Source organism: Chanos chanos, chromosome 5 (assembly GCF_902362185.1).
Source record: "Chanos chanos chromosome 5, fChaCha1.1, whole genome shotgun sequence".
Classification (NCBI taxonomy): Eukaryota; Metazoa; Chordata; class Actinopteri; order Gonorynchiformes; family Chanidae; genus Chanos; species Chanos chanos.
Genome location: NC_044499.1, coordinates 40,407,531 through 40,434,071, shown reverse-complemented (window position 1 = coordinate 40,434,071; position 26,541 = coordinate 40,407,531). Strand labels below are relative to the sequence as shown.

General features: G+C 39.4%; 2 protein-coding genes across 3 annotated transcripts; one reads left to right on the top strand and one right to left on the bottom strand.

The window, feature by feature from the left end:
* Positions 1-10,815: 10,815 nt before the first annotated feature.
* Positions 10,816-19,906, top strand: LOC115811161 (serine/threonine-protein kinase tousled-like 2). The gene is made up of 21 exons (XM_030773250.1): positions 10,816-11,259; positions 12,441-12,523; positions 12,686-12,757; positions 13,652-13,715; positions 13,840-13,883; positions 14,066-14,164; positions 14,725-14,826; positions 15,031-15,123; positions 15,596-15,706; positions 15,972-16,108; positions 16,214-16,366; positions 16,488-16,554; positions 16,724-16,821; positions 16,993-17,074; positions 17,398-17,489; positions 17,677-17,766; positions 18,035-18,204; positions 18,356-18,494; positions 19,201-19,312; positions 19,402-19,509; positions 19,614-19,906. Exons 2-21 carry the CDS (start codon positions 12,443-12,445, stop codon positions 19,782-19,784), a joined length of 2,085 nt encoding a protein of 694 aa, XP_030629110.1. The 5' UTR covers positions 10,816-11,259; positions 12,441-12,442; the 3' UTR covers positions 19,785-19,906.
* Positions 19,907-21,864: 1,958 nt separating this feature from the next.
* becn1 (beclin 1, autophagy related) lies at positions 21,865-26,321 on the bottom strand. Of its 2 annotated transcripts, none has more exons than XM_030773758.1 (12): positions 26,305-26,321; positions 25,601-25,734; positions 25,437-25,501; positions 25,292-25,350; positions 24,817-24,907; positions 24,469-24,605; positions 23,896-24,090; positions 23,397-23,543; positions 23,070-23,219; positions 22,850-22,910; positions 22,437-22,579; positions 21,865-22,181 (listed from the first exon to the last, which is right to left on the bottom strand). In XM_030773758.1, the coding sequence occupies exons 2-12, from the start codon at positions 25,725-25,727 to the stop codon at positions 22,013-22,015; spliced, it is 1,344 nt and encodes a 447-aa protein (XP_030629618.1). In that variant the 5' UTR covers positions 25,728-25,734; positions 26,305-26,321; the 3' UTR covers positions 21,865-22,012. The 2 variants fall into 2 exon arrangements, with proteins under 2 accessions (XP_030629618.1, XP_030629619.1); XM_030773759.1 differs by having other exon boundaries at positions 26,265-26,311.
* Between the last annotated feature and the right edge of the window lie 220 nt (positions 26,322-26,541).

Genomic DNA, 26,541 nt, shown 5'->3' with positions numbered 1-26,541 from the left:
TAACAAGACTGATCCACCTGAGGGATGTACATGAGGAGGCTCCCACCCAACAGGCCAACTTAGGCCCACTGTACAATAGGGCGAGAACAGTGAGAACATTCTTGTTTTAGCAGAAAATAAAGAAAATTGATTTGCTCACATGTATCTGACTGTAGCTGCGTCCAAAGTAGTTGAAAGGCTGTTGTAAGTCAGCAGTTGTGGAGCCATCATCAGCAGCAGGTGCTGCTAGACCATCCAGATATGAGTACAACAGACCTGCAATCAGAACCATTATATAAACCATTTCAGATATGTAGTGAATAAATTTGAACAAATAGATCAACTACTTTTTCCTCAAATTTGTTTTTACCACAACCTATGTATGTATGTACGTATGTATGTATCTATCTATCTATCTATCTATCTATCTATCTATCTATCTATCTATCTATCTATCTATCTATCTATCTATCTATCCGTCTGTCTGTCTGTCTGCCTGTCTGTCTGTCTGTCTGTCCATCTATCTATCTGCTTGTTGGCAAGTAGGTCATTTTTTCTTCTTCCTCCACCTGTGAGTTGAAAGATATAATTATTAATAGTGATTTATCATACACATTGCTTTCAGTATACTTACCATCTTGTGCCTTGCTTATCCCACCTAATGAGAGCAAGAGAGGAAAAGAGAAAGACAAGAAATAATTGATACTATTTTAATAAATAATATTTCCTATTCACTTTACTCCTATATTTTATGTAGTCTTTTTTAGATAATTACACATCAGAACATGACATCAGCACTCAATTCCTGATGATCAGTGATCATTGAGGTGAAATTTTATGATCCAAGACTCTCAGGCGCTTTGCAAATACTTTGTCAGCGAAAGACTTACTTAGAATCAGCAGCACTGCTGGGATAAACAATGGGAGTGAGTATCCCATTTTTTCCTTCAAGGTAAAATAAAATAACAATGTAAGTCATGGTAATGCAGTCTTAATTTTTCACTTTTAAAATATTCAGTGTTGGCTGTGACAGGAATCCACCAAAACCAGGTATTTCTGACATTTTTTTAGATAATTTAACAATATTGCACAAGTCGCTTCAGTTTTTTTTTTCACTTAATTTTATTTATCAGTTTATTTCCACATATAATATTTGAAGGCATATTTAGTGTGTGTCCCATACACTTTTACAAGATAGTATTCAATTAAACAGTTAAAAAATGAGATCAGCAGAAGATTAAGAACCGATGCAAATCTTACCTGGAGGAAATCTTTAAACAAATTCCACACAATGAATACAAGGAGTTCGACTTCCTCCCCACCTGAGACAGTCTATACACCTGCTGAGCTGTTGAAGGTTCTGCTTCTTTAGCTCCCTTTATATACATATATTTGTACTCCTAGAAGTGGGCGGAGCATAACTTCACCCTGTAATTGCCTTAAAGGCAGAATAAAGTGGCCAAGTGTACAGCAGTCAAATGTTGACCTATTAAACTTGTCAAAAGGTTGAGGATTTCCAAAAATACTTAGTAGAATAATAATTTTCTGAAAAGTTATAAGATTTCCTTTTATTATTAAACTGTTCATATGTGATTCACATAGATATCTATCAAAATGCATAACACTGCTCATATATTTCAAAAACATATTAGATGGAGACCTGCAGGGCACATCCATCTTGCACTTCAGTGAGCCTGGGTATGCCAAAAATGAGCAACACATTAAAAACCAGTCCCACTAGTCTAATTATAACCAAGACAGTTTTTGCACTGCTTAAAATGTGTAATGTTGTATTTTTCTGTCTTAAAAAATAATCATTTAATCTGTTCTAATTGAATATATTCAACTATATAAATGATATTGTATTCATTCTGGAGTGAACTACTAAGATCTCTTCAATACAGTCTCAGCTCAATTTTTTGTAAAGTGTTTTGTCACAAAGCAGCTTTGCACGATACCTAGCCTGAGGTCCCCAGTGAGAGGTGTAAGGCAACAATGGCAAGGTAAAACTCCCATTGGCTGAAATAAGAAGAAACCTTGTGAGGAACCAAGGCAGCACATGTTCTGGCATCGGGGTAACAGGGGCAAGAATGAGATTGGACTGGTAAGCAGACAGGAAGAAAGGATGCCGTATCAGACAGGTCATTACAGAGTTTTAGTGAAAAATCATTTTGGCAGATGGCAGATTGCTCATCTTTTTAGTCTGGGCTGGTTCTCAAAGTGAGACCCCTGGGTTCCTTTGCCGGAAGCAGTGACAGGTTATCTACGCTGATACAATAGGCTGTGTTTGTGGGTGGGGAGTCGATAGATTCACCTTTTCAGCACTGCAATAGCAATTCCCACTGGTTAGTGTTGGAGGAGCCATGTTGTACGCTCCTTGGCCAGCATGAGTGTTGTGCAAGCGTCAGGGAATAGAAATACCAAGTCGTTGGCCACCACTAAACTGGGAGAAAAGGGAATAAAATGGAGAAAAAAGACACTCATTGCAAAAGAGTATATTGTTGCCTTGAGCGTCAGTGACTGCTTAAAGCATCCTGGTGAATATTCCATTGCTTGTAGCGAAATCTTGAGCTGGACTTAATCATTCATTCTTAATTATCAAAGTAAGGTCCTTTCATGTTGGGAACCTGAACTGTGCACCAGCCAGTCCCATATCACACATAACAGAAAACATGACCCTACGTATCTCTCCCCAGTAAAGATATAGGCCACAATACATTTTATAAATATTATTATATAGACATAATATAGGCAAATATGATTTAGCCAGTGTAGGCAAAACTTCCTCAGTTGTCAAGACCCCACCAATACACTAATAAAGTACTCAGTATACTGCTTGTTCTGTGCCACTGTGACGACCTCTGTTCTGTGTTTGTGACAGCTACCCTACTTCATCAAAAATGCTAGGACATTTTTTTTTAGAATTTTCTACCATTATTAAATTCAGGTTAAACCTGTTCAAGTTCAGAAATATTGACAAATGAATGCAGCCTAGCAGCTTCATAACAGAGTAACTTGTATTCAAATTTAAGTGAAGGAGTTACCAAACTAGATATTATCAAACAGAACCTCAAGGGAGAATGCAAAGAATTCATGTTACACATCTGTGCAAAAAAATATACACATTACATTGAACCACAAAGACAGAAGGAGGGTCAACCATCCTATTTTGTTAGCATTCTAGTGTGAGTATTATAAACACAGACAGAAACACCTCCCACCTCCAACGATTCATAAAATATATATAAAGAACCGGTTTGCAGCATTGGTCATGCAAGTTAAATGGGGATGTTTTTCGGAGGAAAAAGATCAATTATCATCTGTCCTAACAAAATAAGCTGTCAGAGAAATGTATCTATTGGAGAATGACCCAGTGACAACCTGACTACCAAACTCACCATTATACTTGAAATGAGAACTTTACAAGCACCATACAATGTTTTTTTTATCACGTTATTATCATTTTTACCAGGATCATCGCCTAAACCTTTGTAAAAGGAAAAAGGTTATTAGGTTACATATAAATATCAAATAGATTTTTAGGTTTAGTGTACACCATTCACATATTTTGAATACAAATATAATAAAGGCCTGCAGAGTATATCTGTTCCTACCCTGAATGATTCGGTTATGCTAAAAATGCACACCACTTTTAAACCAGTCCCACTGCTCTTATTGCAGGTGTGACATCTTTCTTATTGACATATCTGTATTTAAAAATGTTTGCGTAATTATCTTAATTATCTTAAATGTTGATTGTTCAGATCAAGTTCTGTAATGATATTAATGATGTTCTGTAATGATTCATTGAGATGAAAGACGTTTTGATTAATAAATCTGTGCATGCATTATACTGGTAAAATTGTTCTATCATGTAACCAAGTGGGACTCTGATCCCACAAGTTCATGATCAGGCTAAAAGCCAGAGAACATAACATAATGTAAATTAAATGACACAAATAACATACATTACATCTCTAGGATTAAGACTAAGGTTATGACTAAGCCCTGCAAAAACCATGATGGGAAAGATGCAACAGGGATGCTCTTTGCAGAAAAACAAGATGCAACTCACTAATCTTTAAAAGAAATTGAAATATTGGAAAAATACACTTCTTTCATTTTCCTTCTTATCTCTTCAGAACCATTAGAGACACCTCTGTATGTAAGGAGAGAAATTTAAATGAAGTGGAAAGAAACACGAAGGTGAAAAATTAATGTGGAATGTAAAAAACAAAAATGTTAAAATTTGAGATCAGGTTTACTACCTAAATGTACAGAAAGCAAAGAAAGTTGATAAATTATTTAAAAAATATCTTTATGAGCATGAAAATGTCAAGTATTTCAAGATTGGCCTAAAATACATGGGTTAATACTTTCCAAACACTTACACTAACACTCACTTTTATTTGTCTCTTTATGATGACTTTGCATGAGTTGTTTTGAGAGAAATAAAGGCACTCCACCTCCAAATATTTTGGTCATCAGGATGTTTTGTTTATGACTGCCTTTCCAAATATATTCCTGTACCAAGACACAGCACAGTATTTCATGGACATAACTGGCACAAATTAGGATAAGAAAGGATAATAAAGCAAACAAAGAATATTAAGTAAAATGCAGCAGGTACTATAAGCTGACTTAATTGTCTTATAATAAATATATGTTGACAAATAAATTTAACGCTCTTAATGACAGGCAAGCTTGCTGTGGTTCATCTATGCTTACTCGTATATTAACGTCTTTTGTAAACCCTGTTTAACCTGTCCAGAAACATTCCTAGATAATCTCACACTACCTCATTTCTTGCATTTTTCTTGATAACAAATTGCTTTGAATTTAGAACAAGAGTGCGTGTGTGTGTGTGTGTGTGTGTGTGTGTGTGTGTGTGCGTGTGTGTGTGCGTGTGTGTGTGTTTGTATCAGGGAGAGAGAGAGAGAGAGAGAGAGAGAGAGAGAGAGTTTTAGTCTCAGCTATTTTATTTCACTTTTATTCATTAGCAGCAACCACTCACTGAAACAACTTGCATTCTGTTTAAATTGATTGTTTCTGCTCACATTTCATCTTCAGTAAGTAAATACGTCAGCTGAAATGACCTTTTCAGCTGTAATTGAATGTACTACATTACTGACATACAAGTTGTACACCAGCATTGTTTGTTCTGCATTACGTGTTCCTGAACAGTCCGCAGCGGCCCCGGGCCTGCTTTGGTTACAGAGCAAAACCACAAAAAGGGAGCAAGCGTCTTTACAACTGAATTGAAACTGCCTGCTGTAATGTGACAATGGGGGGAGTAGCAACACAAAATTCTTCATGATGTCCTGCTCTATTGGCTCCTACCATTTTTGTGAAGTTTCAAAAAAATTAAATGGAAGGACATTTACTTATTTTTTTCCATGTTATGTGCTATATGGATAGTGCACCTGCACACCTGCACCTCAGGGAAACCCATTAGCTGCAGGATAAAAGCTGAAGTCTGGGAAAGAGAAAGGGGAGAGTGCGTAGTGGCCAATTCAGGGCTCAGACCTCTTCCCAGTTCCGCAGACTGTTGGTGCGCCACTCATGGAAGCAACCACCGCCAGCTGGGTAGACTGGAGGAGAGACACTCTTTTCCCAAGCTTGTGACTACCCCAAAGCCTAGTATCCCCTCCAGCCCACCTTTACACCAACCACCTCCCCATGTGCAACCCCCTGCACTGGTCTGATTGAACCAGCACCTCTGACACTCATGTGTTGTCACTTGGTTTCACGCTGTGAAATAAAATGTCCCTCCAGGGCTGAAATGGCTACCTGGCTCATGTTGCCTTTCAGTCCCATTACAACAGGAATCCGGAGTTGAACGGATCATTGAATGCCCAATGATCTAGGCTCAACTCCCACTCGCGGTGTGTGACATGCGTCAGGATTTCGCTCCTATTCCTTTCAATGGAAGTAACACACACTGGGGATGCGCCAGCGAGTGACGGCTCACGCCGCCGTTGAAAAGGGCTGTTTTTCAGTTCACTCAGCATGTATACATGGATGTTTGAACTTTTTCAACAATTTCATACAATTGTTGCTGTCAGATCTTATTAGCTCGTTATGTGTTGCTTACAACTAGGAACAAACAATGTCATTCAACATCAGTTTATTAAAAACCACACCTCACATTACAAAGTGTCCCATTTTGCTGTCATTACAATGTAGTGTGAACAGTGTTTACATTTACTGTAAACAAAAATCCTTGTCTGGGTCGTGTTGCATTAACTTCTTCATTTAATATTGGGTGCCGTGCACATGAGGTTTGAAACACAAGCCTTTGAATTCATTACATTACAATTTACAAAGTAGGCCTGATTTTTGAGGTCAAGAAATACAAGGAAATATATGATCCGTAAAAATTTTATAAAGGTAATAGGTAGGAGGACATTGCCTAGATTGTAATAGCACAGGATTGGTTTCACACATCAGGGATAATGTTATAGGATTATACTCAGGTTCAGGTGAGTACCATCATTTTGCTAGCATGATGCTGGCTTTATCAATCTGTAGTACAGTAGATAAAGTTACAACATTAGGTAGAAGATGCAGGTTACACAGAACACTACATGCTACTTGGCTTCTTCTACTTGTCTGTCAAATGACCTAATGCTTTAAGTGTGTGCTGGGAGTGTCAAGCGACCATCGTTATATTTCGCTCCACTCTGCTTTAGTGCCATAGGGTGTCGGCTTGAAGAGTTTTAAAAACAAGCAAATGTATTGTCAGAATGAACACTAAACTTGGTGTCACTGAGATTTCATTGAAGTATTTAAAGTAGTTTTGAAAGCAGAATCTAAAATTTTATTTTAATTTTTCAATGATCTTACAAACCACACGAAGAGTGTGCCTTAGTGGTCTAGCTTGCCATGAGCAAATCCCTATATGAACACAATATTCCTGGAACCAAAAAGTTTTAAAACCACAATTATTCAGCTCCAGCTTCACCTCTGAATAAACATAATTGTTTATAGCTGTGAAAATTGACATTTTCTATGAAAATGATCTTGCCCAGAGGACGACACACTTAACACATATAAACACATAAACACAGACACAGAAATAGCAAGTTTAAGGGAATAACTTTCTAGCAAAAGTATGCCATCTCCTGGTGGTTTCTGGATATATTGCAGATAGAAACAAATGGGTTCCTTTCTCATCAACATCTCCTCTAAGGTACAACCTCATTTTTGGACACCATTTCCAATGCTAATATTTCTTTGCAATGAATTAAATATAGTCTAGATATAGTTAAATATACGGAATAACATCTGAATCTCATAGAGGAGCTTAAAATATTTTTTCCTTGCTGTTTGGGCCAGCACATTTTACTTTGTAGCCATCACATAAACTTATAAGGACACTCCCAGCACCCTTTCGACATTTGTGAAATCTGCTGCATAGTTTTTTCCCAGTCATTCACCAGCCTTGATGAAAAGCATCTTTGTACAGAGCATTCAGTGTGATGGCATAACTGGAACAAGTCATGAACATACATACTGGAAACAGGTAGCTTCCCCTGCGCCTATAACTGGTATTTTGCAAATATCAAACTAAAACAGCTAGAGTATGTGTGTAGATGTGTGTAGTTTTCCAAATTTTTTGTTTGACAAAAAAATCAAATTACACATCAAATAGATGGCAGCACAGTGGCGCAGTGGGTAGCCCTGTTGCCTCCCAGCAAGAGGGTCCTGCGTTTGATTGCCAGCCAGGGTCCTTTCTGTGTGGAGTTTGCATGCTCTCCCTGTGTCTGCGAGGGTTTCCTCCCACAGTGAATAGGTGAATTGGAGACTAAATTGCCCTTAGGTATGAATGTGTGTGTGAGCATGTGTGTCTGCCCAGCGATGGACTGGCAACCTGTCCAGGGTGTTTCCCTGCCTTTTGCCCAATGACTGCTGGGATAGGCCCCAGCACCCCCCGTGACCCCAATTAGGTTAAGCGGCTTTGAAAGTGAGTAAGTGATAACAAATATCCTTGTATGAGTGACACTCAGCTACACATATGTAAACAATCACTCCAAATCTGTTCAATAATTATTAAATCCATATTCACTCAGTTCACATTGTGTATGAATAATTACAAGACAGGAGGACTCAGTCTGTTTCCATTGCATCCACTACCTAATAAATCTGTGATAGTGACAGACTGTATCTTTGTATTGGTGGTGACAGCCTATCAGCTGGTCTCCCTGACAGATTCTGATGTTGAAGTTGCCTAAATCTCTGTTCTCTTCTTCATACTTATATCATAAAATGCTAAGATTGAATTGATTTATTATTTGCTCATGAAATGTTATGCTAGCTGATTCCCCAAGATCAGAATTGCATTAACACTTACTAAACTCACCTCCTGCATGGTTAAAAACATTGAATTAGTGATAACAGCCTGACTTTGCCAGTTGTCTTATGACTGTCAAGTGAGTTGGTTTCTCATATGATGAGTTACGTTTAATTTCAGTAATTAAAATTTTTGTTAAATATTTTCAAAATAGCTGATGCAATAGCTATAGAACCCCTGGACATACAACCATGAAAGAATGACTAAGTCAAGTAACATTTACTTTTCACAAATTACTCTAGACTGTAATAATTTTTTTTTTTTACTTTGGTTTTATCTGTAAGGGATGCATAATTCTGAATTTTGAATTTCTTGAAGGGAAATGTAAATTTGTGAACAATGGGATTTAAAAAATGCTTTTCCCCCGAGAACAACATGTTCGTGGCATTTCAAAATTGAGCAGAACTTCATTCAGGAGGAGTGCTCTTTTGCAAAGATGCAAAGTTGAGGCGAGACTTAAAGACCTAGAGTGACTTCGCTTGAGGACACAACGACGGCACACAGAAGAAGCATATCAGCACTGGATCACACAGTGCTCCAGTGTAATGTTAAGATCCCTAAGTGTAGTACTGCAATTTGAACAAGCAATCCTCCAATTCCTGGTGTGGAACTCTAAACCACTGAGCTACTACTATTACGACAGAATTCAGCACTCATTTTCATTAGAGTATAATGTTTACATAATGTGACTGAAAGCATATACAAGGAGTAACCAAATGCTGATGTAAATCTAAATTTTTAGCATTTTTAAGCAAATATTGTACTCGCCTCAAGTACATTTGCTACTCAGTTTCACTTATGTTGCAAAACACTCCACACAATGCTCAGTGTGGTAGCACATCTGTCAATGGGAAAACAGTGTCTTTTGAGTGGATATAGGAGTCACCACACAAAATATTACTGCTGCAATACAAAACAATACACAATACTCTAATACTGTAAATAGATTCATACACTGTGTACCAGCATTATATTCCTCTACCTCTTTTGTTAGGAAGAACTATGAGAACTGAATGAAAATGTTGGTGTAAAGTGTTTGGTTTGGTAAAGTGTGTTGTTAGGAAAGTTGTGTGTAGTGTTTTGCAACATGAGTGAACCAGAACTGAAAACTGAGTTGAGTTGTAGCAAACAGAACGTGTGCTTAGTTCTCCAGAAACAGTCGTGATTTAGAGATGTTAGCTTCAACATCTGATTGCTTGCGTTTTGATCAAATACTACAACGTGCCTGCGTATTCTTGTCATTTTTTTGTTTGTTTGTTTTGTTTTTTGACAATCACTGCAGACTCGGGTGTTCACAGTCTGTGTCCTGGAGTTTCAAACAGACACAGAATTTTACTCTAGCTATCACCTTACACAACTGAATCTAATATTCTCAGAGGCTTCCCAGGACGATGACAAGGGGAATCACTTTGTGTGACCAGGACTGGAGCAAAAGCCTGCATACTGTGCATTCCTCCAGTACTCCCTACATCTGTTTCACATTGTTTGACAACTATGGAATCTCCTACTCTGTTTTAAAAATGACTAAATTGGTTGATGGGATAACATCTGGGATATGAAAAGTAGATTGCATACAATCCAGCTACCCCACAGGGGTAAGATGATCACCAAATAACCATCAGTGTCACTTTTCTGAATTGCCCACTTTGGTGAAAGTGGTGAGCTCAGAAAGCTGTTCTCATGGCTTCTTAACAGTCATATTGTTTCTGTTACATTTCAAGAGAGACATGCCTACAGTTTAATAAAATAATTAAAATAATCAGTAAAATAATCGATAACCATCAAAAGCCAAATGTCCACCTGGGGGATTTGCCAAACAAGATAATTTAATATGATTGTGATATTCTGTGAAATTAGTTTGTTTAGAGAGAGCCATTTGTAAATAAACAGTAAGTTTAAGTGAGTTTGAGTGAGACTGGAAGTATCATGTCTTTCAAGTAGTTGCCCGTTGTTGTAGGTGTCTAAGTGCCTAGATGTTCTGTACAAACATAGACAACACAAGGTGCATTTAAAAACAGAAAGAAAAAAAAAATCTTACGGTCAAATAATGAAAGCTTGTTAAGCTGTCAGGGCACCACCAAAGCCCACTCTCCCTGCTTTTTAATCACATTTAGTGTACACGGTATTCTTCGTTATCAAAGTACTATACTGACACGTCACATTGCATAATAATCTTAGGGACCATGATGAACTCTGGGTGTACCCCCAGCCTCAAATTTGAGATACTGACAGGTGGCTGAGCCAACGTGAAGTTTCACACCAGCGCGTTTCAGTATCACTGTTATTGAGTGCATCGAGTTAAAAGTTCTCCAAATGCTATATGACAGAATGGATTTTGATCTCGTGAATTGTGGAAGATAAACAGTATATATTCGCCTTGGATTATTCATTTCGTTTCCTAGACGTCCATTTGTGAAAGATGAACCCTGGCCCCTTCATAAGACAAATTGAATCCGTTTGACATCGGTCCAATCCTGGTGGCCAGAGAACAAGCCTTCGAATAATAGGGCATAAAAACATGAAAAGCGAGTAAAAAGCCAGTCTTTTGTATATTTTGTACACCAAGGATGCCATGCAATTCAAGCAATTCCGATGTGGACAGTACACACACGGAAAAACAAGACAGCGGCCGTGAACAGCGAAGAACAACAAGTAGCTAAACTGACAATTATCGTTGCTTGCCCTAGTTGCGGCACAACATTCGCGGGAAACCCCGAGGATGAAGGCCTTCTCGTGCTTCTCCAGTTGCATTGTGTAATAGATGAAGAAAACAACTGTCGTTTGTTCTCACTACGCATCTTCTCAGAATTGATCGCTATTAATCAACGCGTCAAGATTTATTTGAAAGGCAAGAATTCACCTTTTGAGTCCATATTTGGCTGAGAGACTGAAAACTCTCCGTGGCCAGACAAATCTCAAGGCTGCAGGTAAACAAAGTTGTTATGAACATAAAGTAGGGCTGATGCCAGAGAGCATGCTAGCTAACATGCTAAGTTAGTTAATGGTTAGGAATGTTAATGAAATATTAATTAGTCTCCGAGTTTTGGCTAACAGCGTAATGTTAGTTCAGTTATTAAGGCACATATGGCGAGCTCATGGATCAGGTTAATTTGTGTTCAGGGGAAACTATCCTGTGAAGTAATGTTCTCTTAAGATAATACAGTGGTCTCAAGTTAGCTAACCTGACAGGAATGGAGTTTTTAGCAAGCAGCTAACAATGCTTAGCAAGTCAGCTATTTTATAGCTCTGTGATCTTTGCATAGTGTTTTGTGGCGAAATGATGATTAAGTAAGGTATCTGTTTTGTTACAGCATATTTGTGCTGTATGCATAGTGTATTCTTTCAGCACTTATGCTCCCATCCGTGTGATTTACACGTTCAATTTTTTGGCTAGCTAGCGGGGCTAAAAAGCTGGTGATGTTAGTGTAGAGCTAGCCTAGCTCACTAGCTGTGGTTACACAGTATATGCTCAATATTGGGCATGTTAGGCAGCAAACTGTGTAGCATAGATTGTTTTGTGTTGGCATTTGGATACCTGTTGGCGAAACAACTACTCAGTTAGTCAGATTTAGACAATCAGATGTCGTTCTGAAAAAAATATCGTAATGCTTGTTGTGATGTGGTTTAGTTAGTGTAGAAAGTCATTGATTTGTTCCATTGCTTGCTAGCTAGCATTGATGAGAATACACCAAGTTCATGTAGTTTACCCCTATCGTATCTAAATTGTGTTTGTACACCAGTGTTTAATTTAGACACAGCGTTAGCTGTCCAGTTTGCATTACCATACAGTGTAAATACTAATAGAATATTATTGTTAATCTTGGAGACAAACGGTGTGGTTAGGTTGGTTCTTAGAAAAGTTGTTCCAGCAACTGGTCATGTAATGTACAAACTAACGTTTTTGGTATCCTCGTGCATGATTTGATAAGCTTGGCATCCTCTGTAAGTTGGCAGAAATTATGTCATGATTGCTGTATCACTTCTTATCAAGTACAGTTTTGATACTGAACAATTATTTAGTGTTTTGTCTGGTGATGTGCATAATGACCCTGGTCAGTCTATCTGATTTTCCTCTTTCTTTTTTTCCTTTCCTTTTTTTTTTTTTAAGAGATGATGGAGGAACTGCACAGTCTGGACCCACGGCGACAGGAGTTACTTGAGGCCCGATTCACTGGAGTTGGTGTGGCCAAGGTCAGTAATGCTGAGTTGTCAAAGTGTTCCGCACTTTGGATCCCTTAGATAGGACTTATGAAACAGTGTTTTACAGGACTTGAAAAAATTTTATTTATGTATTAGCTCAGCTGTTGAAAGATTGTGGGTAGTCACTGTCTGGTCATTTTTTTTTGTGACCAGGGTACAGGTCATAGTGAGTCTTCCAATCAAAGCCTATGCAGCGTGGGATCTCTCAGTGACAAAGAACTTGAGGTGAGAACACACACACACACACACATCTCAGAATTCTGTGGAAAAAATGCAACATTTACACCTTTCTGTATGTCCTTTGTGGAGTGTTGAAACATCTCTGCATCAGCACTCTGTTAAGAAATATAAAGCATAGAATGTGTATAGATTCTTGTGAGTAGATCAAGGAGAAAATGACAGCAATGACTTCTGTTGGAATCACAAGAGAATGGCCTTTTATTTTAGTTCCGAAACTTTCAGTGTGTGAGCACGAGATTTGGCAACAGTATCACTGTGAAGTTGGCCTTGGCTCTGACTCTTAACTCCACTGGATAAGGATAGGTTTTTTACACACATGGTCATGTTGTAAACTACATTAGAATTGCACCATTTCATTCCGTTTTATGTTGTCAGAGGTGGAATTTACTCCTCTCTGTCATGCAATAACCATAATGACCTGGTTTAATCTTTTACATGGGGTCTCCCATCCACAGCGAGATTACATCAGATAGTTCAGTAATCTGTTTGAAACACTTAGTTTTTATGTAACAGTGAATGTGTCAGAAAAGAAAATAGGAAGTGAAATGTCTGAAAGAAAGTAAATACACACTTCAGAACAAGAGGGCCAGGGTAGAGAATAATGGAAAACATCAATTTCTATCATGAACACTTCAGAGAGCACAGGCATATGGCATTAAACTATATGTTGACAGATAGCATTGGATGATGCATGCACGGTTGTGAAATGAAATATTGTGTTTACTAAGAGCATTGGCAGGTGCCCTAGGCTGTTTACATTTATATGTGCTTCACTTCCACCCTGTCTCTGTCATTCAGTTTGTGCATTCAGCTTGTGTCCACTGTGTCTTGATAATGCCAGAGAAAGAGGTAGATATCTAATGTGTGTGTATGTGCTAGACACCAGAGAAAAAGGGTGGTGACCAAAGAACACGGAAAAGAAAAGGCGACCCTTTCGATCAAGGTAAGTTGTTGTCTTATGCACTCATTACATCACCGTGGTTTTATCATTTGTTGTTTTTGGCAGGCGCTCCTGCCCCATATCAAATTTAGATCAATGGTGTGTTTCCTCTTCCTCTGATTTACAGGAAAAGGTGGCCCAAGAGGACACAAAATTAGTGATTATTTTGAGGTGAGAAAAGGAAATGGTTGCTGTTCACTGCTTTGACTGAATCACGCTATCACCTTCACCCTGTGCTCTGTTTCTTTCCTTGTCTTAATGTACCTTTAATCTCCTCGGTGTTTCTTTTTCTCCACCCTGTCACCTGTCCTCTGCACTGTGTGTCTATCTGTCTTTCTTTTTCTCTCCATCAGTTTGCGGGTGGTAGTGGTCCTGGTACCAGCCCGGCTCGGGGTATCCCACCGCTGGTCCGTGCTTCCCCCCAGCACTCCCTTTCTAACCCTCCAGTGCCGGTGAGCACACACACACTCTCAGATCCTTATGTCCGCATGCTTACGCACGTATGCACACGTATAGTTCTTTGGTGCTCTATTAAACATAGCAGACATGTAACCAGCCTACGCTTCTGGGTCACTAACACGATGCTCCTTTTCTCACTACTTCACTTAACCTGCAATCTGATACAGGTTGCTCTTAATTACTCTGTGACCTTTGTTCTCCCTCAAGCTCCTAGCATAAGAATTTACTCTCATTCCAAGGCATTCTTGAGTTTCAGAGATTTAACAAAGCCTCATTTTGTTTGATAAATGATTCATTCGGTGAGGGCAAGTTTTGTTAAGTGATTGCATTGTTTTCATGGGAATACAGCTCATGTTTGTGTTGGTTTCTGTCACTTAGAATGCATTAACTTTTGCAGTCTTGCTCGTACACAGCAGTGTCCTCACCTAGAATCATTATATCAAACACTGGTGTTCTTTTTCTGTTGATTTTTGTCCTTCTCTCATATTTGCCATCTCATTACTTCTCTCTCCTCCTTCCACTCCTGTTCTCTCTCCTCTACTCTCATGTTCAGGTGCAGCAAGGTAGTCCTTCCTCCATAGGCTCTGCGAACACAGACCACTCCACAGGCTCTCTGAAACCTCAGTCACTGCACTCATCTCATAAAGCCACTCAGGTTAGAAACAAATGACTAGTCTATGTGGTCAGTATTGTTACATTTTAAGATTCTATACTGAGTTAAATAACATTTCAATTGCTTAAGGCCATAAAAGAGTAGTGGTTAGTATTACCTCTAATACGGTACAGGTGCCATCTCCAAGCATCCTAAACCCCTGTGTCCATAATTCATTAGACCATTTATTCTTTTTTTTCCCCCCAGTCTGATCTCACAATAGAGAAACTCACAGCACTAGAAAACAACAAGAACTCTGACCTAGAGAAGAAAGAAGGCAGGATAGATGACCTGCTACGGGTAAAGTACACCAATGTGTTCTGTGCTTTTGGCAGCTTGCACACCACGTAAATGTATTAATTAAGCTCACATGTTCAGCAATGCAAGGGTTAAAAGTAATAGGTTTGTGATCCTCCATAAATTTTGGATGTGGTAAATGTTGGGAAGACTGTTAAAGCATTATGAAAAGGCAGTATGTGTGGTGAACTCTGAGTGATAATTCTGGTCTTTTCGTATTTGAATTTTGCATCTGTACTGCTGAAAAATGATCTTTTTAGTCATTGTGAGTTCCATGTTCCTAGGGCAAGTATATGTATAAATGAGGTAGGGCAGCGATTGCTACTGTATTTTAAGATTTTGTAAGTGCATCTGCTGTAATGGAAGTGAAGACAGGTTTGGTGGAACAGTAAATTTGGAGCGACCCAAGTAAATGTCTATCAGATTAAATAAACATCGACACTGTGACTGAATTTGGTGTCTTGTTTTTGCGCAGGCAAACTGTGATTTGAGGCGTCAGATTGACGAGCAGCAAAGGATACTAGAACGGTACAAAGAACGACTCAACAAATGTGTCACCATGAGCAAGAAACTGCTCATAGAGAAGGTGCGTGTGCACATGTTTACCCACATGTACTCCTTCATACCACAATGGAGAATATGGTACATTGTAATATTCTGTCTGTGTATAGTCATTTTTTGGGAGAAAAATGGTTTTTTTTGTTTTGTTAAAAAAATGACATTTTTATCATAGGAGTACTTAGGAGAACATATTTTATTATTTTAGTCACAAGCTATTCATACTACAGCTTAAACAAAGCAAAGTAGCTCCCCTGCAGTGAACCATTTGCCGAAATCGTATGTGTGTTCAGTCAAAGCAGGAGAAGATGGCGTGCCGAGATAAGAGTATGCAGGATCGTCTACGATTGGGGCACTTCACAACTGTCCGACATGGAGCCTCATTTACTGAGCAGTGGACAGATGGTTACGCCTTCCAGAATCTTATAAAGTGAGTAATCCATGCCCCGCATTTCTTGCTATCCCACTTAATGATTTCTAATAGCTTTCAAACAAACTCTTGTTATGTCCTCAACATCTGTCCTCGTGGTACCAGGCAGCAGGAACGCATCAACTCACAACGTGAAGATATTGAAAGACAGAGGAAACAGCTGGGAAAGAGGAAACCACCTCCCATGGTTCAAACTCCTCCCCTTAGTCTGGAGCCAAACAAACGCAAAAGCAAAAACAACGGAGCCGAGAGTGAAGCGTATGTATACACGATGCTCACACCTCTCTTTCTTCCTTTCTCTCTTTCTCAATTTTGAGCTAATTCCTTTGCACTTCATTTAGTCCACAGTATCATTGAATGTTTTAATTGTCTCCTGCAGGTTGTCACTGGCAGAGTATCACGAGCAAGAGGAGATTTTCAAACTAAGACTTGGCTATTTAAAGAAGGTAGAACTTCTCACAGCAGACTTTCTCACCCTTATTGTTGTCTCCGTTGCCCTGTGTTATTGCAGGAACTCTTTCTCTCTCCGAGTTCCTCTGTCTTTTGATCATTCATAGTTCTTTGGGGTTTATAAGTTGCATGATGTTTTATGCTTGTGTGGGTTATGTTTTGTAGGAGGAGGCAGAGATCCAGGCAGAGCTGGAACGGTTGGAGAGAGTACGGAATCTTCACATCAGGGAGCTGAAGAGAATACACAATGAGGACAACTCACAGTTAGTTTGCAAACACACCGTCACAGAACGTTTTCTTCATATTCATTTTAAGCATATTAAAGACTTCACACATAATACTGATGATTAAGCGCATGCCTGGCTGTATTTTTTTTGTCTTTCATTATGCAATTGCTCTGCATGACTCCTCACACTGTTCCCTCTTATTGTCAGGTTCAAAGACCACCCCACACTAAACGACCGCTACCTGTTACTGCATCTGCTTGGTAGAGGTGGCTTCAGTGAAGTCTACAAGGTGAGAAATAATTTTGTAAGTGGAAGATTAAGGTGCAGCCTCCGAAATTCAGGATGCTTGTGACTAGGTTAAGTTTCCTCACAGTTGTAATGAATGGCTAATTTACAGACACAGGAGATGGGTTTTTTATATATTAAAAAAAAAATAGAAATGAAACATATGTTTTCATATTTTAGGAAAGGTGAGAACATTTTTATGCTGTGTTAGTTTGGTCATTTGGGTTATTTTGAGGTTGAAGGTTATTTTGCTTTTTGGTTGAATGATTTTTTTTTTTTTTTTTTTTGTGCTCTGCTTATTTTGATCTCAACCTGACTCCCTGGCAGGCATTTGACTTGACAGAGCAGAGATATGCAGCTGTTAAAATCCACCAGCTCAATAAGAACTGGAGAGAGGAGAAGAAGGAGAATTACCATAAGTGAGTGATGCCCCACTGTGACTAATGATGAGACTGCAAACTGAAGTCGCTTGTCCTGCATCATATTCATCCTGAGTCATTCTCCCTCTGAATTTCATTCCACATTTTTCCTCATTGGTCCTGTCTCATTCAGGGGCTCTGCTAGTTTGTGTACCAGTCTAACCTGTATACTCTGCTTTTGTTGCAGACATGCATGCAGGGAGTACCGAATCCACAAAGAATTGGACCATCCTAGAATTGTCAAACTCTATGACTACTTTTCACTGGATACAGACTCGTAAGTTCTTTGCTGTGGGACCAGAATGAAAATATATTCTAGAACGTGTCTGCATTCTTGCCAGTGCATTCTTGTCATCACGGACATAGACAGTCTGTACACATTAATGCAAACTGCCTCATTAGTTTGCCTTCATCTTGCACTGGTAACACTTCAAAAAAATCTGTGGATTTTCCTATACTATAACCGTAGTTTACATTTTGGCAGTTTTGTATCTTTCTGGTGTAGTATGAATAAGCCTCATATGTCTTTTTTTTTTTTGGTCTAGGTTCTGCACAGTTCTGGAGTACTGTGAGGGAAACGATCTGGATTTCTACTTGAAGCAGCACAAGTTAATGTCAGAGAAAGAAGCAAGGTCCATCATTATGCAGATAGTCAGTGCCCTTAAATATCTGAACGAGATTCGCCCACCGATAATCCACTATGACCTTAAACCAGGTATGTTCAATGAAGGATTTGAGTCACGGAGACAATAAACGGCTTGCATAAGCATCTATATGTCTCTGCTTGACATTTCTTTCTGTTCGTACTAATCATGTCTCTTTTCCCCCTGTCTTTCTTTCTCTCTGCCTACCCCCTCTCTGCTCAGGTAATATCCTGCTGGTGAATGGCACAGCTTGTGGGGAGATTAAGATCACAGATTTTGGCCTTTCAAAGATTATGGACGATGACAGTTATAACTCAGTAGATGGCATGGAGCTCACGTCGCAAGGAGCAGGAACCTATTGGTAACAGACATGTCCAGCACACACTGTGGCACAATAATTTCATGCACTCTCATATAGATTATTTATGTAAAGATCATTAACATGCAGCTGCCTGGAGACATAAATTAAAGTACATTTTGGGGGGGGGGGGGCGTTGTTTGTTTTGTGTGTGTGTTTTTTTTGCATTTAACAGATTTAACTCACGCATTTACCATTAGCATGTTTTGGAACTTTTTGCTATTGAAAGTGTCTAAGGGGCCATGCACTGAAAGACACACTCTCTTTAAACATGAGGATAGAGCATAGGCCACTCGTCAGTTCCTTCCTTTCTCTTTTGGAGTCTACCGCAGCCAGCAGTCCTTCAGTGCTCTTTTATGCAAGGTCATAATCTCAGCCTCCAGAGGGCGAGAAGACTACTCAACGATGTGTCAGAATTTCAATGACCGTTTCATCATTTCAGTACTTTCAGAAAGATATACTGAGCCCAGTGTGTGTTCTCAGTCAAACATGTTAGCTTTTTACCAAAAGCTTTTAAAACGTAGCTTGACACACAGTTCATATAAATTAAAATTGTAGCACAGACGTTTTCTTTTTTTTTTTTTTTACTTGAACGCTGGTTTGCTGGGTTCACAATAATTGTCTGTGCACAGATAGGTCAGTGGCTCACAAGGTTAAGCTGTGAATCATGTTACTATGCTTGAATCCACAAGGAAACCTTTTTTTGCAGGTACTTGCCTCCAGAATGCTTTGTCGTCGGGAAGGAGCCACCCAAAATCTCTAATAAAGTGGATGTTTGGTCAGTGGGGGTGATCTTCTACCAGAGTCTATATGGAAGGAAGGTACTGGAGACACATTAAAAACATGCTTTCACTCAAGCATACACCCATATTACAAAGCCTGTTTATTCTTTTTCTTTCTTTTTCCCTAGCCATTTGGACATAACCAGTCCCAGCAGGATATTCTGCAAGAGAACACTATTCTGAAAGCCACAGAGGTGCAGTTTCCTGCCAAACCCGTGGTCTCCTCAGAAGCCAAGGTATAGTCCAGTACTGTGGGTCCTCATCCCTGCTGTACAGCAATGCGTTACCAGTCCTGTGTGTCTCAATTCTAGCGGTTAACCCCGGTTTCTCTTTTCGGAAGGCATTTATCCGCCGCTGTCTAGCCTACAGGAAGGAGGACCGTATTGATGTGCACCAGCTGGCCAGTGACCCCTATCTCATGCCTCACATCCGCAAATCCCTCAATATGCCTCCTCTGGCACCCCCTGCCGCCTCCACATCAGGTTCCTACAACAGCAGTGCTTCAAACTGAGAGAGACACCAAACACTCAAGAGGAAAAAAAAAAACAACAAAAAAACGGAGCACAGAATGTGGATGAAATGGAAGATTTGCCATTTCTGTCATGGGAGGAATGATGCAAAGCGCCATGTATAGAGAGATTAAATGAAAAAAAGGATGAGATTAGAGTGATGTTTTTGCAGGGAAACCGATAAGATATGTGCTCACAAAACGTCTCACCATGGCATGGGGACATCCTGCTGATCAAGCATGTGCGAAGAAGCATGTGAAAACCAGCCACACATACAACACACACACACACACACACACACAAATTCATCCCAAAGAAGAATGGTGGGGGGCCTTTTCATGAAATCCCTCTCGCGTTGTATATTTTTATAGAGCAAGTGAATGGCTTTAAGAAGAACCACACAGACTTGTTTTGACGAGGCCCAAAGCTGTTAGGACGTGTTGGAGGTTTACTATAACACTGTGGTGGGATTACTTCCCTCCTCACCCTTTCCATTTGATACTAGACCAAGTGTCAGATTTTTTTTTTTTCCTTCAAACTAGAATTATAAATTTGTTTCAGGACCTTCTTGGAAGGGCTCAGATTAATAGGGAAAGGAGGAAGAGATTATACTGTTCATTTTTAATGACCAAAGTTCTAGATCTGCTGGCTTGGAACCCTGACAGTTTAAATTTTTTTTTCTTCCCACTATAGTTCAAGGAAGTGAGTTGTATTTAAAGAGCATTTTTATCCATTTTACTTTTTTGGATAATGGAACTGGATGTGGAAGCTTTTATAATTATTTTTTTAAATATCGGTTTCTCACTTTTTTTTTTTTTCCATGGATTTCAGTTTAGCAGGAATGCTGTGTACTGTGTATCTGGGTGTCCAGATGCGCAGAGCTGCATTTAAATAATTAAAATGAGTCACTGACATTGCCGTGTATTGTGTTTACACTCTCTTGGTGTACATTTGCATACAGCCTAAATTAAGTCCTATAAAGCTCCAATAGTTGGATCAGAACATAAGCTTAGATGCATACTGCTCAAGACAGGCAAGGCCTCATATAAAATGTTAAAGTTAAACTCAAAACTTTACAGGAACTGCCAAGTGTTACATCTGTTTTGGTCAGTTGGGGATCGTGAATATCTGTGCATGCTATATAAAGTTATTTGATGATCTACTACTAAGAAATGGTCTTCGCACTGACCCTAAGAAAATTTTTGATCTGATTGACAGAAAAACTGTTCTTCACTCAAAGAAACCAGTGCAGCAGAATCACACGATATTCCAATACTCTTTATTCTTAATTACATCATATGCATACACAGCAGACAATGTTAAAATTGCACGTCAGATACCTGCATTCATCAGCATTTCACCACACAACATGTAGAAGTTCACCTGTTGTACTCATGCCCTGTTAACCACATCACTCTGCTGCCTCGGGGAAAGACAAAGATGATAGACGTACAGATCAGACAGTTCTAAACCCACAAACCTCATGATGATTTTTCGCTTTCAGGACAAAATTTGAATTTTGAAATACCTCTCATTCTGTACCTACTTAACTACTGTCTGGTTTTGCCACACCTGGTTAGAAGAGTGCTATAAGCACTAGGTTTGATTTGTGACCAAAGTAGGGATACCAGATTTTCCAGTTGCGTCGAGATAGCAGAAATGACTTTTATAGTTATTCATTTTATCTTGTTTATGACAGCTTTTACATCATAAGTTGCCATTAACAACCATGCCTGCTTATTATACATCATTTGCAAACTTTTAAATTGTTATTGTTCTTGACAGCGTTTTAAGATGTGTAACATCTTCTCTCACTAGGCCCTTTAAGTTTATCTTCTGGTCAACATTTAAGTTGAGGTCCTTTGTGCTTGAGCTAGATGTTGTAGGTCAACAGCTAGACTAGTGTTCGGCACTGAACAGTCACTATATGACTGATTATACTGCAGCGACATTGATCACACACAACACACCTCACATCTATTTGCTGTGCATATAACTATAAAAGCTTCATATCTGTCCTACAGAGGATGCTGAAATATAATAATGTTCAGTATTCATAAACTTTAAAAAAAAAAAAAAAAAGGCATATATTATTTTTACACGGGGAGATTCACCGATAATATTTTCTGGGCTCCTGAGGCTCATGGCTAACAGTCATGTCCAGTCAGGAAAAAAAAAAAAAAGCTCACAGGCCATGAGTCTGCAGGGCTGAGTCTAGTCATGCTTCCCCCTATCGATTGTAGAACTGGGAAGAGACCCAGGCCAAGCCCCATTTGAGGTTGGTAAGCATGAACTTCAGAGCTTTTGTCCACTGCTCCTCTGAGTTAAACTGAGTCTTAATGGAGTAAGAGCCTCCACTGCCACCTGTGTCCTCAATCTTCCCCTTGTCCACATCCATTCTGCACAGAGGAAACAAACCAATAATCAGCAGACAGGCAGAATGGTACAGGCATACTTACTGAAAAAAGTCTGTGCTCCAAATGAAAAGCATTATGTTTCAGTGTTATTTGTTTAGAAGTCTCTGAAGTACACTTCTTAGACAGTGGTACAATACGAAACTGAATATCAGAATACTGCCACACAGAATAAGTCATTACTTTATTAAGAGGATTTAAGACATATACGTTAGTGCACATAAAAATCTGAGATCTTACCTGTATGGCAAGCAGAAACCGGTGTCACCTTTTTCAACCTCCTCTTTAAACTGCTGAACACAATCCAGAAATGCCACCATGGCATGGTCAAACTTATTATCCCAGAAAAATCGCAGGCCGCCTGAACAATACAACGGTAGCTCCTAAGAAAAGAAAAAGAGTAATGAAAAGACTGAGAGAAGGAGATGGAGATAATGAAAAAGACAAGTGGAGGAAACCACTTCTGCAGTGTAACAAGCAAACATTTCAAAGAAAATTATTAAAAAGTACTTTTTTAATGCATCAGTGGTGAAAACTGGCACTTCTAGACAAAAATGGAAACCACTCTGATGGGTTACAAAGGTATGTGGCCTAGTTGGTTAAGCCATTTTTCAGCTAATTCCCGATCTCACTGGAAGGAAAGTGGTACAAACCTTTGACTTGTCTGTGAGGGATTCCAGATAGGAGTGATTTCCGTATGGTACTAGTCGATACCTGCGCACACAAAGGCAGCATGTAGAAAATGAAGTTTACAGGATACTGATTACAAGTTACCATACATTTGCAGAAATGAATACAAAAGTCCGGGATTACGGACGTTGTTCGTATTCATGTATGACATCATTTGTAATTTGCTTGATTGGGCGCAATCACCTCTGAAATCTCAGTCCCATTTTATTAGCAAGAGCGTGTAAGAGGAGGACTGTCTGTCCCCAGGCAGCATTAATCTCATTCCATTCCACAGGAACGCTGGGTAATCGCCCCAGCCGGAAGTTATTGATTGTCCCAAACTGCCCACTATGCCTGTGAAAGAGAATCATTGACAGACTGTTGATGCTGACAATGGTTACAAAGCTTTAAGTGAAAAACCATGTTACACTGTCTGTTGTCTATCACTCTCAGAGATACTGTTAACAAAGCAACGTTGAATGAAAGGCTCAACAACAAATTAACAGTGAACTGAACAACATGCAATCCTACCAGATGTGGAAGGTGGCATTGAAAACATTAGTTTTCTTCAGTCTGTCCAGCTGGATCTGGCAGTAACGCATCTGGTTATCAACACTCTTCAGCTCATCATCCAGCTCCAACTGTTGGCGCTTGAATTCACTGTACTCCTTTTGATACCTGTGGGAGAGAGTCAGTGAATCTATAAAGTGTAATAACTGAGCGTTAAATTTTACCTTTACATCATAGGGTTCTACCTCACTTCAATCGGCCTGTCTTCCTCATGCTAACACATCTTATGATTATATCTCCTGTTAAGTTGATCTTTCCAGTTCTAAAAATAATGTCTTTAGGTTGATAAGTTTACACAAATTTCATATGTTCTTCCAAAGCAGTAATACATCACAGTTCTCTAACTACTCCTCCATGGCAACATCTTCGTTACATCTCTTCACAAGCTACAGTTAATTTTTCAGTTCTGTTAAGGCAACTCCCTTCCACCCTGGAATTTCCCTATTATCCCTGAACGCACTGAAGCTCCTCTGTATCCAGTTTCTGGGTGTGGGTTCGTCCCTCTGCGAGGTCCTGGGCTACAGCCTCGCGCTGCTTTTCAATCGCTTCAAGTTCTTGGATGAGAGACTCCTCCTCCTGTCTCAACTGCTGTAACTCTGTCAGCAGAGTGTCCTCATCCTCCTCCTGCAGCTGAGACAACAGCTCCAAACAACTCCTGTCAATCAAACGTAACAATAATATTTCCGGCCAGTCACGGAGGGCATCTCTTGTAATATAAGTACAATTCGAAGGATTGCCTCTTGTTACTTTCAGTGGTTTTCATACATACTCATCAATGACGGGGGACATATTTATAATCAACACATTTTTAAAACGCACAAATTTTTTATAGCCACTTTTTAAGTTTACGTTACACTGCATTGATCCCAGGGCCAAAGACTACTCTATATTTAACCCATCCTAACTACATACAAGCAGTTGGCAGTCACTGTAGACCTCCTGGGGAGTATTTGGATTTCTATCAATGAAAAGACGATTGGAAGTGCATGTTTTAGCTCTTCCTATGGACATGTAGGTTCAGTAAAGGAATTACTTGTAATTCTGGCATTCATTCTCTGTTATGTTAAGCTGTGTGTCCAGGTGATCCAGAAGTGTGTCTGTGCACTCTTCACAGAGAGGGTGATCTACATCTGTCTGCCCAGACATGATGTCAAACAGATCACTTGTCACCTAAAGTAAGCAGAAAGATGTGAAAGGGCAGAAAACGTATTTCCCCAAATCCTTTGTGCCTATCCCTTTGCAAGATGTTTTTAAATTTAACAAAATATTTCAAGCTCTCTTTGAGATTACAGACCTCCACTGTCAGTATTCAGAGTTTGGAAGTGAGGGTCACTTTATTTGAATATTACTATATTTCTTACAGTTTACGACCATAATTTACCTTCAGTCTGCGACTTAGGTTCTCCATTGTGCCTCCATCTGAGGCCTCTCCAATTAGAGTGAAACTGTTTGCACTCTCAGTGGACATCATCCTGTACAAAATCCACAGAACTGAGTTTGACTACAGCTTAGCAGACACACTGGACATGTGAATAACACTGGCATTTATTTCAATGTTGGCCCTATCTTGGTCATAATCCACTGTTTTATTATAAAAGTACACACATGTTTGCTGTGAGCTGAAACAACAGTAGTCAGACTCATTTACAAAGCCTATTTCAAGAGGATCAGTGAAGAATTTGTGGTTTATGAAAGCTTAGTTCAGCACTAAAATTGCATCACGACTGATCTGATTGAATGTACCATGCACCAGGTGATTAGAAGACAATGACTGGATCACAACAAGGAAAATGTGTAATAGGTTCCCAAAGAGGGAGTTTTTGAAACACCAGGGACAGGGGCTCAGCCCTTCCTACCGTGTGGGTGGGATGTACTTCCTTGCCACTCCATCTTGCTTGTTCTCCACAAAGGTCTCCTAAAGACATCACATGAGCATAGTGTGAACCAGAAAACAAAACTGTCTAATAATAAAATACAAAGTGATGTGAATCCTTTATTCACCTCAGGAGCTGCTTCCCCCTCACTGCTTTCTGTCTGTTTGCTGGATGTTACAGTGACCAATGGGGCTGAACAGGGGAACGAAAACAAAATCCGACGTGAAAAACCGATTACATAAAACGGTAAAATTAATATGACAGAACGATAACGTCAACGCTTAAATATACCAATAAGTTCTTGGATTGTGACTCGATCCAAGACGTTAAAGGACGTATCAAGCTTCAGTGGTTGGCTGCAGCGTTGACAAACGAAGCTCACTTGCATTGTAGTACTAGACGACTTCGAACCCTCCATGGCCAAACTGAGGGGACAATAATCTCAAACATTATTTAAAGTACAAATCCCTGTTCCGCAGAACCCATTATATTCCCTAACGACTACAACAGATTTCTTTACCACCACCAACAGATTTCGCAACCAACAATCCTGTCAAATTAAACAAGATCAAGTTCTGCGTGTGTACATATTATGGCAACATAAATTATGTCAGTGGCTAATCGCCGTGTACGGCATCTAGAGGCACAACACATAGCTGGCTACTGCCATGTACTTGTACACTACATGCGCGATCCTTACAAATTCTGCAACTATAATCGCCGTATGAATTAAAGCATATTTGCCCGAATAATTTTATTTGGAAGCTCTTTGTGTGGAAAGATACCTGTACCAATCACTGTTATGTTTTGTATACTTTGCCAGTTCAGGCCAAACAACCAGCACTGTAACTAATTTGACGTAGGCAACACTACAAAATTCAGCCGAACTCGTTGCAGTAAAACGTTATTTTCTGATATGTCTCAAGTGATGGTCATTATCACTACAGTTACGTACTTGTAATATTAACGGCCGTACCAAAGTGCTTTGCAATTACCTGCCCTCTCGACTCGCGAATTTCCTGTTTTGATGATTTCGGAGGAAATGACATAGCCTTGCCGCATGCGCACAGTATAATTTATTTTTGTTGTTCGGGATAATGTCATTAAAAACTGTAAGCCTTGATTCGAAATGATTCGAAATTATTCGAAACACTGCATTCGAAATTTACTGTTTAACAAAATGTGCAGGACTGTGGGGGGATTTTTGTTGTGCATGCATGCCATTTATGCAA